Here is a 20298-nt window from a genome sequence, read left to right on the forward strand (position 1 = left end):
CCGAGGACCTGCTGCTTCAGATTGCTCTTATCATCCCGTACCTCACGCCTGCTGTGCTGTACGTGCACAGTTATCACTTAACAGAAAAAGCGTGGCATACGCTACATCCGCTTCAACTGACTTCTTTGCACTTGACTAAACACTAGGGCTAGAAGAAACGAAAAACAAAACTCATTTGCTCTGAGAATATAGTCCTCTCACGCTTCTCCCCCTCAAGGAACCCATTCCTCTCCCCCCAAAAAAGCAAAACTGATATTTTAGCAGCACTTATTTCCTATTTTGCGCTGTTGCTGATTTATTAATGCGATGAGAGCTTTCTCTCTTCTTCTCTGTTCCCCTGGATGGAACATCCTGACGTTCTCCGATAAGCCGTTTAGCATCTGCTCCTCTGTTGTGTTGTGGTTACACCATCATCATCAGAAAACACTCTCACTAAGCTGTCACTCTCCATACGTTGTTCCACCTGAGAAAAGGGTGACAGTCGCGCGGATTGCTCCTAAACCAAAAATCCAACCCAGGACGGTCCTGCTGATCATTTGCTTGTCTTCATATTCAGTAAAGGAAACTTTGCCACATGCACCCAACGATGGAGGGGGAAATTTTTAATATTTTGAAAATCATTAGAGCTGCTGAAAACGCTGTTGGACTTTTCTAAAACACCAACTATTCAGAATTCACGTGTTATATATATATATATATATATATATATGCAACACATATTCATCATCATCATCATTCGTTGTTGAAATGTTTCTTCGCTTTTTCAGGAAATCACTGTGGATTTCCACGAGGATGTTTTTGTGACAACCGTTACAAATCGAAACCAGTGTTTATTTTAATTTGAGTGAAATGTTCCACGTCTGTGTGTGTGTTTTCTATCAAAGGCAGGAGTCACCATCTCTGTAGGTAGGTAGGTGCGGCTCCAAGGTTTGGTTTCAGCTCCCTGTGGCTGCTTTTTCCTCCCTCGTAACCTTTGAGCCATTTTCAAAAAAGACAAAACTACAGAGAATCGCACACAGCTTGTATTTCAAATGCTGGCATTAATGGTATTGTTTGCGCTGCTGGCTGGCTTGCTTTTAAATAAGAACGGGACAAAAAGAATTCATGTTCTGATCTCTTTCACCCCAGCCTAGATTGTAAATACCACGCTCAAAGCAATGCCGTAAAGGACGAGCGAGCTACCTTTAGCCCCCTTCAAAATGCTATCGCCGTGTCACACGTCCTTCTCTCTGAAATAGGTCAGCATTCACCTCAGCCTGAATGCATCCATCTTTTAAACATAAGCCCCAACAGGTACTGTGGAATGGATGTTGGGTTAACTCTGCTCCCATCTGACCCCTGTCTGTGTGATTTGTTGATTTATAATCACAGAGCCACCATAGGGAGGTCTCTATCTCATCTTTCTGTCCTTTTCCACTTCAAATTCCATCCAGAGGAAAGGCAGAGCTGAGAGAAAAAAACAGTCTGTTGTTCTGGCGAAGATGATGACTGTTTTTATGAGTGTGTGTGTGTGTGTGTGTGTGTGTGTGTAACTCGCTCAAAATGGCATTTTCTCTCCAATCAATCCTCTTTTTTCTTTTTTCCATACCATGACCTTTTTCAAGGTTACACATTTTAGCAAATATCAAAAAATGTGATCTTTACGTCGTTGTCTGATACTCAAGACCCGAGGTGATTCATCTGTCATGCATTAATGTTCTCCCATAATAGCAAAGTATCTGCAACCATTAAAATGAGATAAACTACTTGTGTTTGTCTTTCACCAGTTAAACAGGAAAAAAATATATTTTTCAATTGCAGGATCAGATCAATGACAGTCCAACAAATTAAGGAGATTTGATAGAGACAATTTGAATTATGCAAAAGTTTCACATACTGTACTTTGCCTCTGTAGGACACTAATAGTTTTGAAATTATTGTGCATGACTAAATTTACTGTGAGCACCTGCAGCAGATTAAGACAGTTTTATGAAGATAAGACCTGTCTGGAAATAAAAAAAGACTAATAAAAATAATTGTGATCCCCCCCACACACACACAAACAAGAAATGGATGAATTTGAGCCCTCTTTTTGCTTACCTGTTTTTTTTCCTCTTTGTTTATGATTGCATCGTTTTTTCTGCTTGATGATTTGTTAAAGCAACTCTGTGTGTGCAATAAACATGAGTATGAGATCAATATCATGAGCTTGAAAGATAACAAATGTAGCATTTTTGAGAGTGCAGCTTACGATTTGAGAGCGCAGTAGTGGCTTTCTTAAAAAAATAAAAAAGGGCTCTGCCATACCAATGCACTGCTTCATGAATAGTGTGTGGATTTTTTTGTCTGGCTCCTTAACACTGTGTTTGCTCAAACTAGCTATAAATTTTGCAGAAAGTGGATATTTTAAGACGGGTGTAACCGATGTGAACCATCATCTTCCTCAGTTGACTTTGAATCTCCTCGCTACCTGTCTGCAGTATATCAACATGCTATTAAAAGAATTATTTAAGTCTATTCCTTTTAATGGTTTGCTTTTCTTCTTGGATTTAATGACTTAAAAGTACCAGATGTCTGAAGTTGCTGTGTAACTACTGTTCAATTTGGAAAGTCATGTTGCACAGCATTTTACCAATTTACCATTCCAACATGTTGTGCATCACCAAAAAAATCCTGGGGCCACCAGTTTATTCAGATCTACTGAAGATTTAATGGTCCCTTCCTTGGCAGATGCCACATCTTGCGATGTTAAAAGAAAAACCGAGAAAATAGCTTCAAATTCTGGCCCTTTGTTCAGATGTACTTCAAAAAGTAATGAAACCTTCTTTCCTACATGGCCGACACATTTACTGAGTTTTATCTAATTTTATTGGATGGTTTAAGCTACTATCTGTATCTGATTTGGTATCTGTTCAACCATCTAAATTATCTGTATCTGTATCTGTTCTCGGAAAGGGGGGAAAACTTAAACTGGAAGTGTGTGTGGTTTGACCGGAAATGGGTGAGGCTTAAATCGGTACATTATTTTAAGTCTGTAATTGACCAGGTCGTTGCTTCTTTTTCTTTTCTTTACAACTTTTTTCTCCAATAGTCTTCAAAGTAGTAGTAGGTGAAAAACCTTAAACATCACATGATTATCATTATGACAAACAGGTTCTAATAAATCAAAAAATTATCAGACCCATAATCAATAATTATAATAAACACAAATATTGATCAATTATCAAACCCTTTCACATTAACCATTAACCAAGTGCATGAAAATAGATTTAATTTTTTCCCTTTAAGTTAAAACAGATGTAAGTAATTTCAATGTATTTTATCTATTTTGATGAATTTACATTTTTGTTGTGTTTTTCTTTTAACCCATGAAACCAATGAATTAAGCATTTTACTAAACCAACATATAAATTAATAACTAATCAACACACAATTTCCCACCAGGTTTAGACACTTTTAAATCCCATATCCACTATAAAATTACTATTTTTTTTCAGTAAGTCACATTTATAGCAGCCTTAAACACGCCGTCTGCATATAGAGAAAATATATGACCCGTTTATCCCATGCCCTCACCAGCAGTCAACATTTACACACAGCAACGGGCGCTACAAATAAGTTCACCCACACTTCAGATACCTCGCATCCACACATAAAAACTGAAGTATTCTTACCGGCGGTGCGTTCAGCTCTTTGTTAGGACGTTTTTCGGGCTCTGTGGGGAAACTTAACTTTTCTGCTCCGCAGTGGCGCCTCTTCTCTCTGCTTGATTTAACTTAACAGGTGAGCAATCCACACGCTCTCACCCCAGCTGATGAGCCGGGAGCGCTCATCGCTGCAATCATACACACCTACACGTAAACTACTTTAAATGTGCAGAATGAATGGCCGAACTCTCCCGAATTACACACCAACTTTATCCGGGACTACCTAAGTGAACACGGGTGCAGACGTGCTCTGCCGGGTACACTATAATGAAAATACAGTATTTACAGCTAAGGTTTGGTTGATCGTGCGCGCTGCGACACCGCCATGGTTACGCACACGCGTATCAGCTGACGAAACAGCTGTTGCTATATTTATTGTTCATTTTAAAACTATTTACAGGACAGCCTCAAAATATAGATTCAAATCAATGTTATTGATCACAAAAGTAAGAGAACTATTTACAGAACAAGTTTTTTATAAACATGAATATTTTTAAGTGTATGAATGAATATTTACAGACCAGCCTCAGAATTGAGAAAGCCCACGCAGACACGTGGAGAACATACAAACTCTCCACAGAAAGGAATTGAAAACAGAATCTCCTTGCTGTGAAGCAACAGCACGACCCATTACACCACTGTCCCACCCAGTTTGAGAATAACAGATGGAAATGTAAAAATAAAAGTTATAAAAACTGTGGGAACAATGTCCTTTTATCTGTATGAGCTCCAAGATTTGCAGTTTCAACTATATCACCAAGTCCATTGAATATCCCAGTCAAACAAATATCAGTGAAAGCATAACCTCCTTGGGGGAGATAATTATCTCCAAATTAGTCATGTCTTTCTGCTCATAGTTTTAAGGCTTTGGGGAATCTTTTTGTTGTTGTTGTTTTGGCTGCTGTCTTTGGCAAAAAATGCTCCAAAACTAAAATGAGCAAAAGTAGTGATTAGCTGGAGATTTTGAGGAAAAAGTAGTTGAAAAGGCAGTTATTTCTCTCTGAAACTGACAGAGAGTTCAGGGCTAGGCGAACATTGTGTTCCATTTATCCAATCATTATCCGAACATGAATCTAATGCATCTCTATCTTGGTGAAATATATGGCTATGGACAAAAATAATACCTTATTTATGTTCACAGCTACTTTCCATCAGTGACTTGATATAACAATATTTTGCCTAACTTGACCTCTACTCCTGTATATTATCATGTGATTACAAAAGACGGTATATTAATGTATTTAGTATTTATCAATTAAAAGCAGTGGGGATATACATTATTAAAATTTACATGACCTACAAAACACTGATGGTAGAGATGGTCATTGGGTATATTTTATTTTGTTCTTGCTAACATAAGAAAGAATAAATTCAATCGGAATCCTTCATATATCTCATGTAACACACACACAAAGAAATATTATCATAGTCCAATCATCCAAATTATGACACAAGTCATGAAAAAAATTTAATACAGAGACACATTATTTACACTTTTACATTCATACTCTTACACAATATTACATCCTCAATTAAAGTTTGTTAACTGACACATTTTCTAAGGTATAACTTTTAATGCATGCATAGTTTTACGTTTACACATATTATCAGCTATCTGTACATTTATGGCATTTTAAGCAAAGATGCTGAGTAGTGACATTAAAACATTTATGTCATACATGGACACAAATTCAGTATCAGTCTGTACAGTAGCATTCAATTTGCTGTCAGAGGTCATTCTTTTTAAAACAAATGGACATTTTCTACCCTAAATGTATTAAAAGTTCACCCTTATCTTTTGTTTCCTTGTTTTGGAGCAAAACATCAAATTCACTTCAGCTACAGAACATCATGGCAGACAGGGTGAAGTGGAAGCCAGATTTCAACCTGAGCAGTCCGCTTAGACAGGAGCTTCGCCCACGCTCCCTGTGTGAGTGAATTCTTCATGCCCTGATGACTTTTCATCCTCCAGGGCGGTTGTCATCCTCCGCCAGCGCTAGTCAGGTTAAGAGAATTGCATCAGCCTTGGCGTTAAATGCATAACGGATGCTCTTAAAGGTGAATCCAAATGTGGAAATAACTCCCTGCACCTAATTTGTAATACTCCTCAAGTTTTAGTGTTATTGCAACACTTCTAAATATCAGTATCATGGAAAACAGTGACTTATGGAAGAGGTTTGTACCTGTTTGATGCTGCCCTTGGTGATGCAGAACTTGTAGATGACATAGCCTGGGACCAGCAGCATTGAAGACATTGCCATAAACCAACCAATTACCTGGCCCCACAATGGGTAGACATATTTCCCTAAACTCAGCGGGGTCATCTCAATGGCACTGAAGGTAAACACGCCCTGCGAAGCAAAATGATGCCATTTAGCCCCTACTTGTGCTTAAAACAGCCAATATCACATCGTACTCAATGCTCATTTAGCCAAACAAATGTTGGGCTAAATGCATGATAGAATGCTCACAATAGCAGAAACACGATGGTGCTTAGTGAATACACTACTTCCCATGTATTCTATCTTAGCTCAGCATGCAAGCATGCACTGATGACATTTGGTAACCGACTGTAACAGCTTTACCAGGAATATTCACTTTTATCAAAATTTTAATTTCTCCATATAAAAGTTTTGATTTCTCTGTATAAAAACATTTTCACCTACGAGTAAGCAAATCATTGCTTACTCATAGCAAGTAGCAGGGTTCCCTTAACTTTACACTCACATAGCGTCCTTTATCACTAGAGCGGTAAAGATAAAGAGATGATTTCCCACAGGGCCACAAGTGCAAATCACCAAAATGGAAAACGATTCAGCAACGTCATCAGTTCTCTTCCCATTGGTGTTTGTTGTACCATGATGGGTTCAGAGAGCTCAGTGAGTTAGAGACTTATAGGGGTAAGTCAATAATTATTCCCTGCCTACCAGGCAGATCAGTGGGGTGAAGAACTTCCAACAGAGCATCCACCAGCCACAAGGCCTGTAGCCAATCATGTCCTCAATGTTCTTATAAAACCTTTCAGCTCCTGCGACAATATGAGAGGACAAAGAAGAAGTGTGCACATGGTATTATGAAGATAACAAATCATCATTGAGAGAAAGAGAGGGGAAGCTGATTGGACAGTCTTATCACAGAGGAGGGGAGCAGATAAATGTAATTTCCTGTTGGATAGCTACAGTGTGTAAAGGAAATCTACATGGGTGATTTGACATTAAATAGTCTCTTCTATTCAGATGTTGTTAGTTAATTCTACTGAATGCATTTTTGTTGGAACACAGTTGTTAAAAAAATTAATTCCTACCATAAAACCAGGATATAGAAACAGTTTCGAAGAAGACGAGGAAGAGGAGGCTCATCCCGCTGGCGGAGTAGTAATCAAAGAGCTTGAACACATACAGACCACCCTGGGGGATATCAGTACACACACAGACACACATACCTGCTTTGGTATCCCTGTTATTGAACAAAATATGCATTTCAAATATGAACTATAGGTTGCTGTCGAGATCACTTTGTCAATATGTTTAATGCAGAAGTGGGTGTCTTCCAATGTGGACGCCTCATGTCATGTTTATGTTATAAATTATCGAGATAATAAGCTATATGTAAAGATCCTGCAAGATAACAGCAATGTTTCTTTTATTTTGAAGTTAGAGGACATGGGTTCTATACCTGTGTGACGTTGGAAAAGCCAATGATGAAGGAGATTAAGCAGACAATAAGGATGAAGACCTTCTTCCTCTTTCTCAGCAGGAGGGGGTATTCATCCATCAGAGCCGTGATGAAGCCTTCCACTGTGCAGAACTAGGACATGGCAGTAGAGACATGGATCCTCCACTGATGTGGCATTACACTCACATAACACTGTCAGACTCACAATAAATGTTAATAGATTGTACAAAAACTTATGTAAATCAGCCCATGAAGTGTGATTTGATGGTACCTGACTGTCCAGACCCAGCATCATGAGCATGGAGAAGAAGAGGATGGCCCACAGAGAGGACATGGGCAGCTGGGTGACAGCCTGAGGATAAGCTAAAAATGCCAGACCTGGACCTGAATGTCACATGGAAGAGACTCGGAGTATAAATTTAACATGTCAGACATTGCATTATCCAGTTACTTTTTTTTTTTAAAACTTCACTTCAGCGTTATGAGGAACCATAAGAATAAAGACAGACAGTAAACCTGCCACGCTTTAGAAACCTGTTCCAAACACCAATGCTACAACAATTAATACTACCAGTCTCCATAAAAACCTTCTACATGACATTTAAAAAAAACATCTTAGGCCTGTTTGACAACCTTACAGTGTTGCTGCGCCCAATTTCAAGAGGTAAACAAAGTCAGATGCTTGAATGCCTGAAGATTGGGCCATGACAGGTTGGTGAAGTCCATTAGGAGGAGGATTTATTCTATTATCAATGTTGATTTTAGACACAGTAATTCCTGATGGTTAAATACTCTGTATACTCCAGTTACATTATCTGATTTATGCTGATTGCATTTTTGGTGATGTTTTTGTTACGTGTCTGCTTTTGTTGCTGATTAAATTAACATAATGATTTAAAGTTCACAAGGGACAAAATTGAAATGCAAACTTCCCATAGCAAATATGCAAATAAACAGCGGGGAGGTGCATATTTAATCCCTTGAGTGAACTTCAGTCTTACCTTGTTTTGCATTGCCAAAGTAAATAGAGTAGCGTACCTGATGCTGCTAATTCCTGGACAGGTTTCTTTGTGATGTAGGACATGAAGCCTACAATGGAGAAGATGACAAAGCCAGCAAACATGCTGGTGCAGGAGTTGATGCAACACACAATGATGGCGTCCCTGAAAAAGAATGGAATAAACAGCTGGTATTAGATAAGAGAAAAACCTCACCTATCAGGATGTACACAGGTTGTATCAGTATAATCCTACTTGTATACATCATTGTTGTAAGTGTTGTAGCTTCCCAGCGCGATAAGCGAGCCCAGTCCGAGTCCGTAGGAAAAGAAGATTTGGGTTGCTGCATCCAGCCACACCTAACAGAAGTGCACACGCTCAAATTCATGCTTTTTGTGTGTATGTGTGATGGGATGTATGATGTCTGCCTACCTCAGAGCGGATGAGTTTATTGAAGTCTGGAGTAATATAGAAGAGGATCCCGTCTATGGCTCCAGGCAGAGTGACCCCACGGAAAAACAGGATGAACAGCATGAAGTAGGGATAGGTGGCTGAAAAATACACCACCTAAAAGAAAAGCAAGAGAGAGAGAGCAGCTTCTTTCAAGCATTTAAGTTAGTCAAACATATTTGAATTACAGAGAATTAAATATTGGTGGGAAAATCTGTAAAGACAGAGATGGAATTTGTTATGTTAATCACAGCCGCCACCAACTCAAAGCCATTTCCCCGAGATGAATAGTCATGTCAAAAAGAGATGCATGGATCCTCTTGCTGCACTACATAGAGTGAAAAATTTCACAGCTGCAAGAATTATTACATTCACCAGAAGATCTTTAGCGGAGGATCTGGCCGGCAGTACTCCAGCATAATGATCATGCTTAATTGCTAATGTCCATCAAGGCCAGAGCCTTGAGGGAATTCATTTTTCTCACGCACATTAAAATCTAATTATCCCCCAGCAGAGAATTTGTAAATGTGTTTCTGCTCATATGCATCTCAGTTGGCTGTAATTTAAAAACCCAAGGCAGTAAGTAAGAACAGTGTTTTTATTCTGGTTTTTCATTTCTTCTCTAACTTTCTCTTTTTTTTTATCAACCAAATCTATTTTGGATTAATGAATCTGAAACCATTTCTGACTCTCCACCTGTGAGAAAGGTTAAGAAAAATATATGGGATTTAGAAACCAGAAGGACGGCTGAAAAAAGAGTCAAGTGATTATTAAGTAAATGTTAATATTGCCGCCAAATAAAAATTGGAATTGGAATTACAGTGTAATGATAAAAATCTGTTAACCAGGAAAACAGTTTGATTAAAGTGAAACAATAGATCAGGGACAGAGTTTAGCAGTTATTTCAATGTGATTTGCAGGTAAATAGAAGCAAACAATGGATGGGAGTGAGTTTAACCAAGAAATAGGAGACCTGGACATTGTACATCACTGGCTCCAATGAAGAAAGAAAAAACATCGACCAGACCAAATCTTCAACATTCATATTCACACAATCACATTTCTTAATTTATAAGAATCAACCTGCAGTAATCCCAGCATTGAATTCAATTTAATTTATGTCTTACGCATTTTGGAAATCAATGTATGAAATCTTCTTTTTGCTATATCTTGGACAGATCGATAGCCCGAGTAGTGATATCCAACTGAGAGGTGAAATATGAGCCATGACTCATTTCAGTGAAGTTTCTTTGATTAATAAACGCATAGACAAATTACGGAGAAGGGGCTCAATCAAACAACCAATCGAACGTATCCTCCAGCCCGAGATTGCTTTTCCTGGCACAAGGAGAGCCCTAAAACAAAACAATTACAGAAACTCGATTCTTGTGTCCATTTTCAGGAGGGTACGGTGGATTAATGGTCCAGAGGACTGATGAATAAACACCTCATCTATGCTACATGACAGCTAATGGTAGCAATTAGAGTATATTAACGTTTAGCAAGTATTTCCCATGTTAGCCATCTTAGTTTAGTTAGTGAGGATTCTAACATTTGTCAAATATAACACAACATAACGTACGATTAAGCCACTGAATATACAGTTTGTATTTTGATGAATTTGGTGATGAATTTGGTGATAAGTCAAATAATTTAACACATTTACATTTAGAAGTGACAGTACAATTCCAGATGCAATGGAAATATTTTAATGCCTTCTAAGGTGGGTGTTAATAAATTTTCTAAGAATGCTGATGTTGCTGGACAAAAGGTCAGGGGGATCACATTAAAGTTCATCCTCTAGACATCATGGATATCTGCCAAAGCAATTGAAATATTCCTGGTGTGCTTTTTTTTAATCAATATAAATCTGCTCCATCGATCAATAGTGGGCTCCACATTATGAGTTCTGTTTTACTGGGTAGCTCTATATTTTGTCAAGTTTGCATGATTAAAACCAGATACATCCTTTTGATTCTTTTGAAGGAAAGGCTATTTTATTTGATTAATTATAATAAAGACCAATTACTGACTGGTTTAGATTGACTTTTAATAAGGAAGAGAAACAACTATCAATTCGTAGCCTCATCTTGACAGAATTGGTCCATATGGTTTTAATATGAAGACAATTGAGTCAATCACAAATGTCCAACAGTAGCCTGTCTTCTCACCATTATCTATCAATGTTCTTTTATACTCAATGAGAACTTTTTTTCCATTTTAAATCTTATAAAGTACTCATAAATATGTTTTCCCATAAGAAGAAATTTTTCAATGGCAGATCTCTCTGAACATTGCAAAAGTTGGTGCCCAGAATTCACAAATGACAGCAAACAAATCCTCCTTTTTTTTCTTTTTTTTTTTTAGAATACTGTACAATAAGTTCATCTTTATTATGTATTTGGAGGTATATTGAGAAAAGTGAAGTCTGACCTTCCCTGTCCACTCCACTCCTTTCCAGATCGAGAAATAAACGAGGACCCAGGCCAGTGCCAGAGTGCCCACTAACGGCCAACGAATCTCTCCTGGCTCCTCCAGACCACTAGACAGCTGGTGCATGTTACGCCTGCAGGAAGACACATGCATTCAGACAGAGATAAATATAAATTGCTTCTAGGGATAGCTTCAACACTCACATATACACATTGCTGCACAGAGCATCTTGTAAACACAGTCATGCTCTGCTTGGCAGGAACTTATCTCGCTGACTTACTCCCAGAACTCTGTGACAGTGCTGGTCAGGTTGGTGGTGTCTGTCAGACTGTAGTTGGAAAAACATTTGTCTGTGTTCCATGGGTTATCACAGCTTTGCCAAGGAAGCTCCTGCATTCAAAACATATGCATAAATGACATATGCCTCCAGCAGCACAAAAAATGTGACAAACAATTTCTCAGTGTTCCCATTTACAATTTGGCACAAAACAGTGTTATGGAATTAATATGATCGAGTTTATTCAAAGAATGTCTTTAGCAGTCTATCACATCGATCCTTCACTATCCACTTATTACTGTGTTTAACAGCCAAACTGGTAAACCAACACACACAACATAAAATTTGTCAGTGCAACAACATGTTGACTGTAGAATACTTTGTCAATTAATGGATTTTAATGGATTTTTTTTGTCGATCAAATGTTAAAAGAGTTTTTTAAAACATTGTCTTTTCTTTTAACTATTAGCACAGGAAGAGATTTAGATTATTCGTCCAAAATTTGTTTGAAAATATAAACCGGATATAACACAAAACAGCTAATCTTTAAAATTTTTTATTTGAACCTGTTGTCTACATTTTATTTATCTGAATCATTGCCAATTAATTTCCTGTTAAAAGACTAAACAATAACTGCATGAAAACAATGAATGAATGAACGAATGAATGACCAAACAATTCTGCCTATGCACACATTCTAGTTCTGCTCCTGAATGATCATCTGACCTACCGCACGGAAGCAGTTAAATAAGTAGTAGAGAGCCCAGGCTATGATGATAATATAATAGATGTTGAGCCAAAAGGAAAGGACCACGGACGCTAAACCAACACCTGGAGGAGAAAGAAGCATTCATCACTTAATAGGGCAACACTTCTAGCTAACATGCACATCATCACATCATAATCTTCATCATTGTCATCATAGATATTGTTGTACTGTTGTTTATCTGACCTTGGTGTAAAGTATGAGTTGACAGATCTTACCTTTCATCATCGGGATGAGCTTCCAGACACCTAACCCTCCAACTGAGGTGAACTGTCCTAGAGATGTCTCCAGGAAGAAAAGTGGTATCCCAGCAAACACCAGTGTCAAGAAGTAGGGGATCAAAAAGGCACCTAAATAGATTTTGAAAAAGTATAATAAATACAAATATAATGTGGTAAAAAAATTATCTATCCAGTTTGTTAAGCCTGACTTCTGTCTGAAGATACATTTTATTATTAGTATTTTACTATTAGTAGATACAGACAGTGCACATCTTCCTAGCACAAGCAGTCTAGAAGGACTACAATAGAGCTAGAGCTTTTCTTGAAAGATACACCATCATTGGGGCAGCAGACCCAATGGATTGAGGTTGAGGTTGACTAGAGGTGACATTTTAGAGTCTAGAAGTAGAGTAAAAAATCACTGAGTCTCAGCAGGGGGGTTATGAAGGGAAACTGTACTGTTCAAACATAAAAATATTGTGGGTTTTTTCTGTGTAATTTAAAGGTAAATCAAAAAATGTTTGAATTTCTTCAACAAAATTTGTGGTCTCTTAGTAAGATTATCCACAGTGAGAAAGACTGCTAAGAAGCAGAAGCCTAAAGAAGAAGGTTGTAAGTTCAAGGAGGGACATCATTCAAATATCCACTCGATAGGGTTAGGGTCAGAATGATGCTTACCTCCACCGTTCTTGCCACACAGATACGGGAACCTCCAGACATTTCCTAGGCCGATGGCGTATCCCACACATGACAGCAAGAAATCAAACTTTCCCTTCCAACTTCCCCTATCAGGTAGCTCTTCTTTCTTATCGTTTTCATCGGCAGAAGGTGCTGCAGGATGCAGCTCCTCAAAAGGAACAGCTTGTTTCACCTCTGTTGGGGAGTTCAAGTCCAATGTACTCTGTCCAGTCTTCCCCATGGTGGGACCACTACAGAGGAGTGAGGTTGGGAAGTCTCTTGGTCCTCACAACCTGTAAAAATGAATTCTCGTTTCCTCTCTGGAAGAAGTGGTCACACAGGGTTTGGTTCCCGGCTCAACAGATTCAGGATGACGTACGGAAACCCTTAAGACAGAGGAAAATACAACAGGTTTTGAGAAAGTCTCTCAGCAGATATCTTGAGGGCAATACTAAAAGCCTTTTTATTTATCTTGCATTGGAGAGGAACACAACTCATATTACAATTTAATGATATTGATGCAATTTTATGGGTTCTTTTACTGCTCTTTTATTAACTTGGACAACTGCATAACTTCCAATTAAAATCTAACACCTATATAAATCAGTGAATACATGTACAATTAGATGTCCTTCAAAGGTAAATATGAATTTAGAACAGAGTAGAGTGATATGTGAGGATAGGACACATTTCGTACTCCAAAGGTGGTCACACAATAACAGGAGGGTCATTAACTTGAACCTAAAAACTATGATTCAGTGAATGCCTTACATCGTACAGCACCTGGGCTTCAGTACTGCTCTATCTTGCTAGTTAGCATGCTAAAACTATACAGTACTATGGTACGACATACTTTTGTTTTATTCATCCACCCAGTATAAAATATTCAATTAACACTATCCTAACACTATACAAATCCTTTGTATTGATCAATAAAACATGTTGACTGATGATGGATATTTTAAATGTTGTAGCTCATTTAGATACAAAACATAAAAATTTCAGACAATAAAGAATATCATCTGATTAAAGGTGTAATAAGTGTCTAATGCTAACTCAAGAATTAAAAACCAGAATACTGAATAAGCATCACTGGTCTGGTTTGTGCAAGTAGGACTCATCATCCTTGAGAGCATTGCACTGAGCAACTTGATCACTACTGACACACTCCCTACCTCATCTTTCTTTACAGTCCAACACAGTCAAGTTCTTGGTGAATCAATGCAATGCCAAAAAGTGGGAAAAGACAAGAAAAAAATCTCAAGATTTGAAATATGCTTGTACTAATTGTAGTTTTGAGCATTATAATATGAGCAAATTCACGTACTTCTGCTTTAGATATGATGCTAATTTAAATGCTCAGTCAAGTAATGATTTTTTTTTTCATAATTTAATGTTAAGCCATTCCCTGGTCGAGGAAAAACCCCTCGTTTCATTTGTGACTTACATCACATGGTCAGGAAGTGGCTCATGATCAGTAAATATTGATTGACCCACAAACTGTCCAAAATCCTTGTGGAGGAGGAAAACAATTTCCTGTTTTCTTTAATAAAAAAATTCTCTTTTTTCATGTATTGAACTTTTTGATTGTCTGATTCTCCTGATTACTATAAGCCTGGACTGTAACCGTTGTACTCATGTCAGTTTTTAAATGTATATCTATGTTCAAAAGCAGTTCTCATGATGAAATAACTTTCCATGATTTCATGTTTGCATAATTTATGCCTCATATTGTTTGATGATGTTGATGGAAAAATAATTTAGCAAAATTACATTTGGTCATTGAACATACGTGATCCATAAAAAAAATGTGGAACGTATTAGAACAAGTCAGAAATAAAGACTGACTGATGTTTACAATAATTCATATCAAATTATTCTCTCCTGATATTTCTGTTCCACAAAGTGTAAAAAAGCAATCAACTTCAAAAGAGTGTCTCTCTGTGAAATGATCAAAAGTATATTTTCAGATTGTTGTCCAGGTGAGTGTGGGTTTCTGCTTCAAAAGCATACCAATAAAATGGGAACGAATCAGAGATTCCCTTTGAGGATGTCGTCCATTTGGGTTCAAAGTACATCATCCTGTTCCAGATTTTTATATTTCTGTTTATGCTTTTATATTCAGGTAGAAGGAAAAGTTTTGTCTCTCAACAATTACAGTTTAAAGAATAAAAATATCAACATAAAATCATTAAATTGGATTGATATATTTATTTTTAAAATGGTCACTGAACCATCTTTGCTGTGGACAGTTTGGTGCCATTTAAACAGTATCTTAAAAATGAATCAGTTTTAGAGGAGAAAGGAGGAGAGTGCATTGAGGTAAATCTTACCTGAGAGATTTCCTTTGTCAGGTCATCAGCTTCAATCCTCAACACCAACAGGACTTGAGTCCTGAAGCATAAACTTAAAGTCCAAAGGAGAAATTATCATCTTTGAGCCAACTGTGAAAAGCTTCAAGCCAGCACTCCAGGCCCAAGGGGAGCGACAATATATCTGCTCACTGAAAAAGTGTTTCTCATTTTGCAGGTCTTGCCTGTACTGTATTTCAGAGGACCTGTGGCCAGTCCTGCAGCTGATATCGAGTGGCTGATAATAAAGTTCGACCTGTGTGTCTGCTTTGATTGTTGCTCAGCTCTGATTAGTGAAGGCTGGAGGCCATGGGGGATATGTCAATTGCCCAACTTTGGTGGGGGACTGTAGTGGAAGCAGAAATGTGTGTCCTTTTTGCTTATGTGTTTGTTGGCATGAACTCTTGCCAGTACAGTTACCATGGTGTTTCCCAACTGTGAAAAGTGTTAGCATGGTATTTCCCAAAAAAACATTCATGGCAAAATTTCAGGAAAAATATAAGCACCAGTATCAGATGCAGCAATCAGCCTACTCTTTCAAATGAATTGTAGAAAATGGAGAAAAAAATATTTTCATTCAAATTTTAAATGTAATGTATATTTTCATGCCTTTATGTATAAGTGATATTTTTAATTTATACCAAAGCTACATTATGGCCTTAATAATCATGCATATAGCGTCTGGATTCATCTTTTAAGTTTCCTTTAATAACAGTAGAAGTTGCCCATTGGTGTATAAATTTATCTTCTGAATATTTGAATATCTTATATTTAATATCTAATAGCATATCTTTTGCACCAAAGACATTTGAACATGTCATTTAGTCCTCAGTTTATCCATATATCCTGGTATTCCTAAATGTGTTAACAATCAGGCAGACTGACCAACAAAAAATTTGAAAACACAACTAGCCACAACTATTGGCCAGATAGATTTAAAATTATGATGAGTACATTGATGTATGTATAGCCATTTTATCTCTCTGGTTACAAATAAATAATGTCTTCATTAATATTAATTGATTTTGCTATAAGGCGTGAACTCCCTATGTTTCTCCTGGCTGATAACCTCCTAACATTAAAATCTGTTCCAGATATTTTATCACCAGACAATTAGAAAATCTAATGAACGTTCCTACAATGACACTGGTGGCAATGAGCCCTTTGTTGGTGTGCTAGTAGTTGGGGACGAAGGCTAAAAGACAGGATATTAGAAGCTTAATTACCCCCCTGGCAAGTCTCTCTCACTAATAACAGATTCAATGTAATCTCTGTGGTTTTATATCGACCAAAATGAGAACCTGGCTCGCTTAAATCTGCTGCCGCCATCAGTGAGTGTCCACAAACAATTAGGTTCTGGTCATTTTCTGTCTATGAGTCTTGTTAATTCTCACTCCCTACCATTCTCACCAAGGTGCTGCCACAGAGAGAACCCATACATACTGCGGGAGCATAAAAGTCCTCTTTTGCCATTGTTGAATAAAAACTATAAATCAGTGAAACACCCCTATGTCTCCTGACTCAATGTTTTCTCCCTTTCATCATGTAAAACCATTTTAAGACTACTTTATAATTACTTTATAAGATATTTGTTAATCAGAATCAGAATGAGAATCCTTTATTGATTTAATCTGTTGGATCAGTTTATCCACAGGGCTGGGTATCTGTAGTGTGTAATGACTAACAAAAAAAGAGTGGAAAAATAATTTCCACAGAAAGGGTTTGTAACCCTTTCCTGCTCATTTTGTAAAGTGTGTTGTGCTGTCTTTAGACATTTAATCCATTGTCTTTTTTTGTTTTACATCAGCATAAATTGGCATAGATACATCTGAGAATGGCTGAGTCTGCACACCCAGAGATAAATATGAGCAGCACAGTCATTTGTATGCATGAGCTCTGCTCTTGTCACCCAGTAATGAAGGCCAGTAGCAACATCCAAACTTTTTCAAAAAGCTGGGTCATGGCTAACATTGCATTTTCAAAATAAATAATGTCTGCAGATTTTAAAAATGTATGCAAATTTGCTACCGCTAGATAACAAGTAATACTGGCTAAAAAAAGGCTTGCAACTAAAATCAAATTATAGCTGAAACTGTGCTTATTCAGTTCGGGGTCAAATTTAAATGTATAGTCAAAATACCATGTTAAACCTTGAAGAAAATACCATTAGTGAAACAATGAATATCTATGATACCAATGTGATTCCAGACCCTAGAGGCAGGTTTTCATGGTAAAAAGGGTCAAACCCTTAAAGGACTATTGCCTTTAGAGTAAAAATCTTTCATGAAAGTATTAGTTTAACCAACACAGCCATAATTTTGACCAACAATATCATAAAAGTGATAAAATTGCATTTTTCAAAAAGCAAAAACTGAACACTGCTTCAAAAAATGCTGCTTTTATTATGAGCTGCCTTTACTTTTCAGCGCATGTCGCAGTCTGTGAATCAATGCGGGTGCTACCATACAGCTAGGAACACCCACAGGCCATTGGAATGCATATAGGAGGACATTATTACTAACATTATCATCCAGTACTGCAGTAGGATGATGCATGCCGCATAAATTTCCACAGGTTAGGGACCAACGCGGGCCAAGACACACATCAGAAAAAAGAACAACTGTGTTAACGATGAGGAAAATGTGAAGAAACACAAGATAATGAGGGGCACAGAGATGGAGGAATCAGTGACAAAGACGAGCAAAAAAAGGTTTAGAAACGAGTCGGAAGGCGGAGTAAAAAGATATCATGATAACAATGACAAAAGTTAGTGTTGCAGCCACGGATAAGAGAAATGAGATCAAAAGATATATAAAGGCTGCTGGACACAGAGAACACTCTTCCCGTCACTCTCTAGATAGAAAAGAAACACTGAAAGAGAAAAAAGAGAAAAAGCAGAGGCTAAGGGCACTGGAATGTCTTCCATTCCTCTCACACATAAATCCAGTAGAGTTTCATTAACATCTCTGCATAGGGTGTGATTTGTCCTCAGAGAGCTATCAAACACCTCATGCTCCATTACTTTCTGCCGTCCATCCATTACCACTGAGTCATGTCTTATGATTGCAACCGTCTCAAACCCTCGTGACCTTCTCATACGCACAGTCATTGTCTTTCATATGGCCCATGACAAAATACAAAAAGACACTGTCATCATAAAAGCCCTAAATGAGCAATCAAGGAGATAAACAACCTGCTAGATGCTGCTAGATGCATTCAGCTTTGTGTTCATCTTTCTTTCATCACTTGTTTGAAAGAGAAGGTCAGACATCGGTTTCCTTTTCTCACCTCTTGTCCCCCAGGAGGAAGTTGTTACAGATCACAGAAAAAATTGCTTTGATTTATAAAAATGTGCTTTATATGGTATTTTCTTCTGCAGGTATCCTGGAAAAAGTCCTGAAATGTATGTTTAATTTGAAGACGGAAACATGTGAAGATATTTAAATGTACTGAATACAGTTTTCAAATAAGCCAAATTAAGACAGCACTGGTGTTGACTTCACTCATCCTTTTTTTTTACAAGTCACTGTCTTTATAGTAATATCTGACTAATGCGGTTTTACTAAATTCCTGTACACGACTCTTTTTCATCTGATGTGTCCAACATTTAATCTCCATTAATCAGGCTGCCAAACAGATAAATAGTCTGGTTAAGATATCAATAATTAGCTGTGAAGACAGTTACCATTCAGCTCCTTGCTAGTATTGATCTAATGATAATATCGCACTGCCCATAGAAAATCAATCATGGAGAATACAGGGGAGGAAGGTCAGGTGATTGAACTGTAATTATAAATCACTTTTCATTAGCAAACAGGGGCTCCATTTCAGCCCACTTGAGGGAATATATAATATATATACAGTATATAATAATAATGGGGAAACCCCCTTCCTTTGTACTACCCTCTAATTGTGTTCACAGTGGAAGATTATATAACACTATCGCTAAATTCCCTAATATTTAATTATTCATCAACAAAGTTACTTTCATCTGAAAGTGTCCCACTGGCCTTATTTTTATTCACCTCATTATATAATGTAGGATGTTGTAATCAGCATTGTGTACATGTGCCTATTTTCATATGTTGATGCCATTGGCTGGGGTTTTCCATTACAGTAAATGACCAGTTATGTAAACACTGATGGGTCGCTTCTTTAATTAGAATAGTGGAAGTAGAACACCACATGTGTCACATGTAGCTTTAACCTCTACCTGCCCTCTGGCTGTCTGTAGCACCCAGATCAACTAGAAATCAATCAATGTAGGAAGTCAAGGAATGGCTTACATATGCCTGCTGCTGTTTTCTATCGCTTCAGGAACATTGAACTGTCAAATTGACCTCTGATAGCTTCAAGATGTTTAGCTTTTATCAGCGTTTATTTTAAGATCCACATGACCTAATGGCAAACTTTATGGGCCTTCAAGGCAATATCTTTCAGGACTGTGGGTCATTTTTGTGTCATTGGGGATGGAACGGAAGCAGTCAGGAGAGGTGGAAGGCAACTGGGCGGAATAGCCCGTTAATTGAATGCCGGTTTGGATTACACAGATGACTGAACTTGGCATTATGATGGAGCATGCTCATGTCCGACAGTCACACATATCCGGTAACATCAGACATACACAACAGTCTATTAACATTTGTGAGGAGGCAGAGGGCACATTGATCTCTGTAATGTATATAGATATGTCAAACTGATCATTCTGACCACATATTGAATGTTTGTACAATCTGGTCAGAAATCAATAAACAGAAGAGATA

General features: G+C 37.6%; 1 protein-coding gene across 1 annotated transcript; it reads right to left on the reverse strand.

The window, feature by feature from the left end:
• Positions 1 to 5162: 5162 nt before the first annotated feature.
• On the reverse strand, positions 5163 to 15696 carry slc6a1l (solute carrier family 6 member 1, like). The gene is made up of 15 exons (XM_068306754.1): positions 15518 to 15696; positions 13185 to 13570; positions 12504 to 12635; positions 12250 to 12350; positions 11523 to 11632; positions 11243 to 11375; positions 8792 to 8926; positions 8615 to 8718; positions 8400 to 8524; positions 7633 to 7745; positions 7362 to 7493; positions 6991 to 7093; positions 6614 to 6714; positions 5870 to 6037; positions 5163 to 5682 (listed from the first exon to the last, which is right to left on the reverse strand). Exons 2-15 carry the CDS (start codon positions 13423 to 13425, stop codon positions 5587 to 5589), a joined length of 1794 nt encoding a protein of 597 aa, XP_068162855.1. The 5' UTR covers positions 13426 to 13570; positions 15518 to 15696; the 3' UTR covers positions 5163 to 5586.
• Between the last annotated feature and the right edge of the window lie 4602 nt (positions 15697 to 20298).

The sequence above is a fragment of the Antennarius striatus genome, chromosome 22 (assembly GCF_040054535.1).
Source record: "Antennarius striatus isolate MH-2024 chromosome 22, ASM4005453v1, whole genome shotgun sequence".
Lineage (NCBI taxonomy): Eukaryota > Metazoa > Chordata > Actinopteri > Lophiiformes > Antennariidae > Antennarius > Antennarius striatus.

Excerpts from the sequence above, each read along its gene's own strand:
- slc6a1l (XM_068306754.1), bottom strand. The coding sequence starts at position 13,425 with ATGGGGAAGACTGGACAGAGTACATTGGACTTGAACTCCCCAACAGAG. Across the intron at positions 8,719-8,791 it reads ATAAACTCATCCGCTCTGAG|GTGTGGCTGGATGCAGCAAC; the intron begins GTAGGCAGACAT and ends CACTTCTGTTAG. Across the intron at positions 6,038-6,613 it reads TCACCCCACTGATCTGCCTG|GGCGTGTTTACCTTCAGTGC; the intron begins GTAGGCAGGGAA and ends TTTGCTTCGCAG.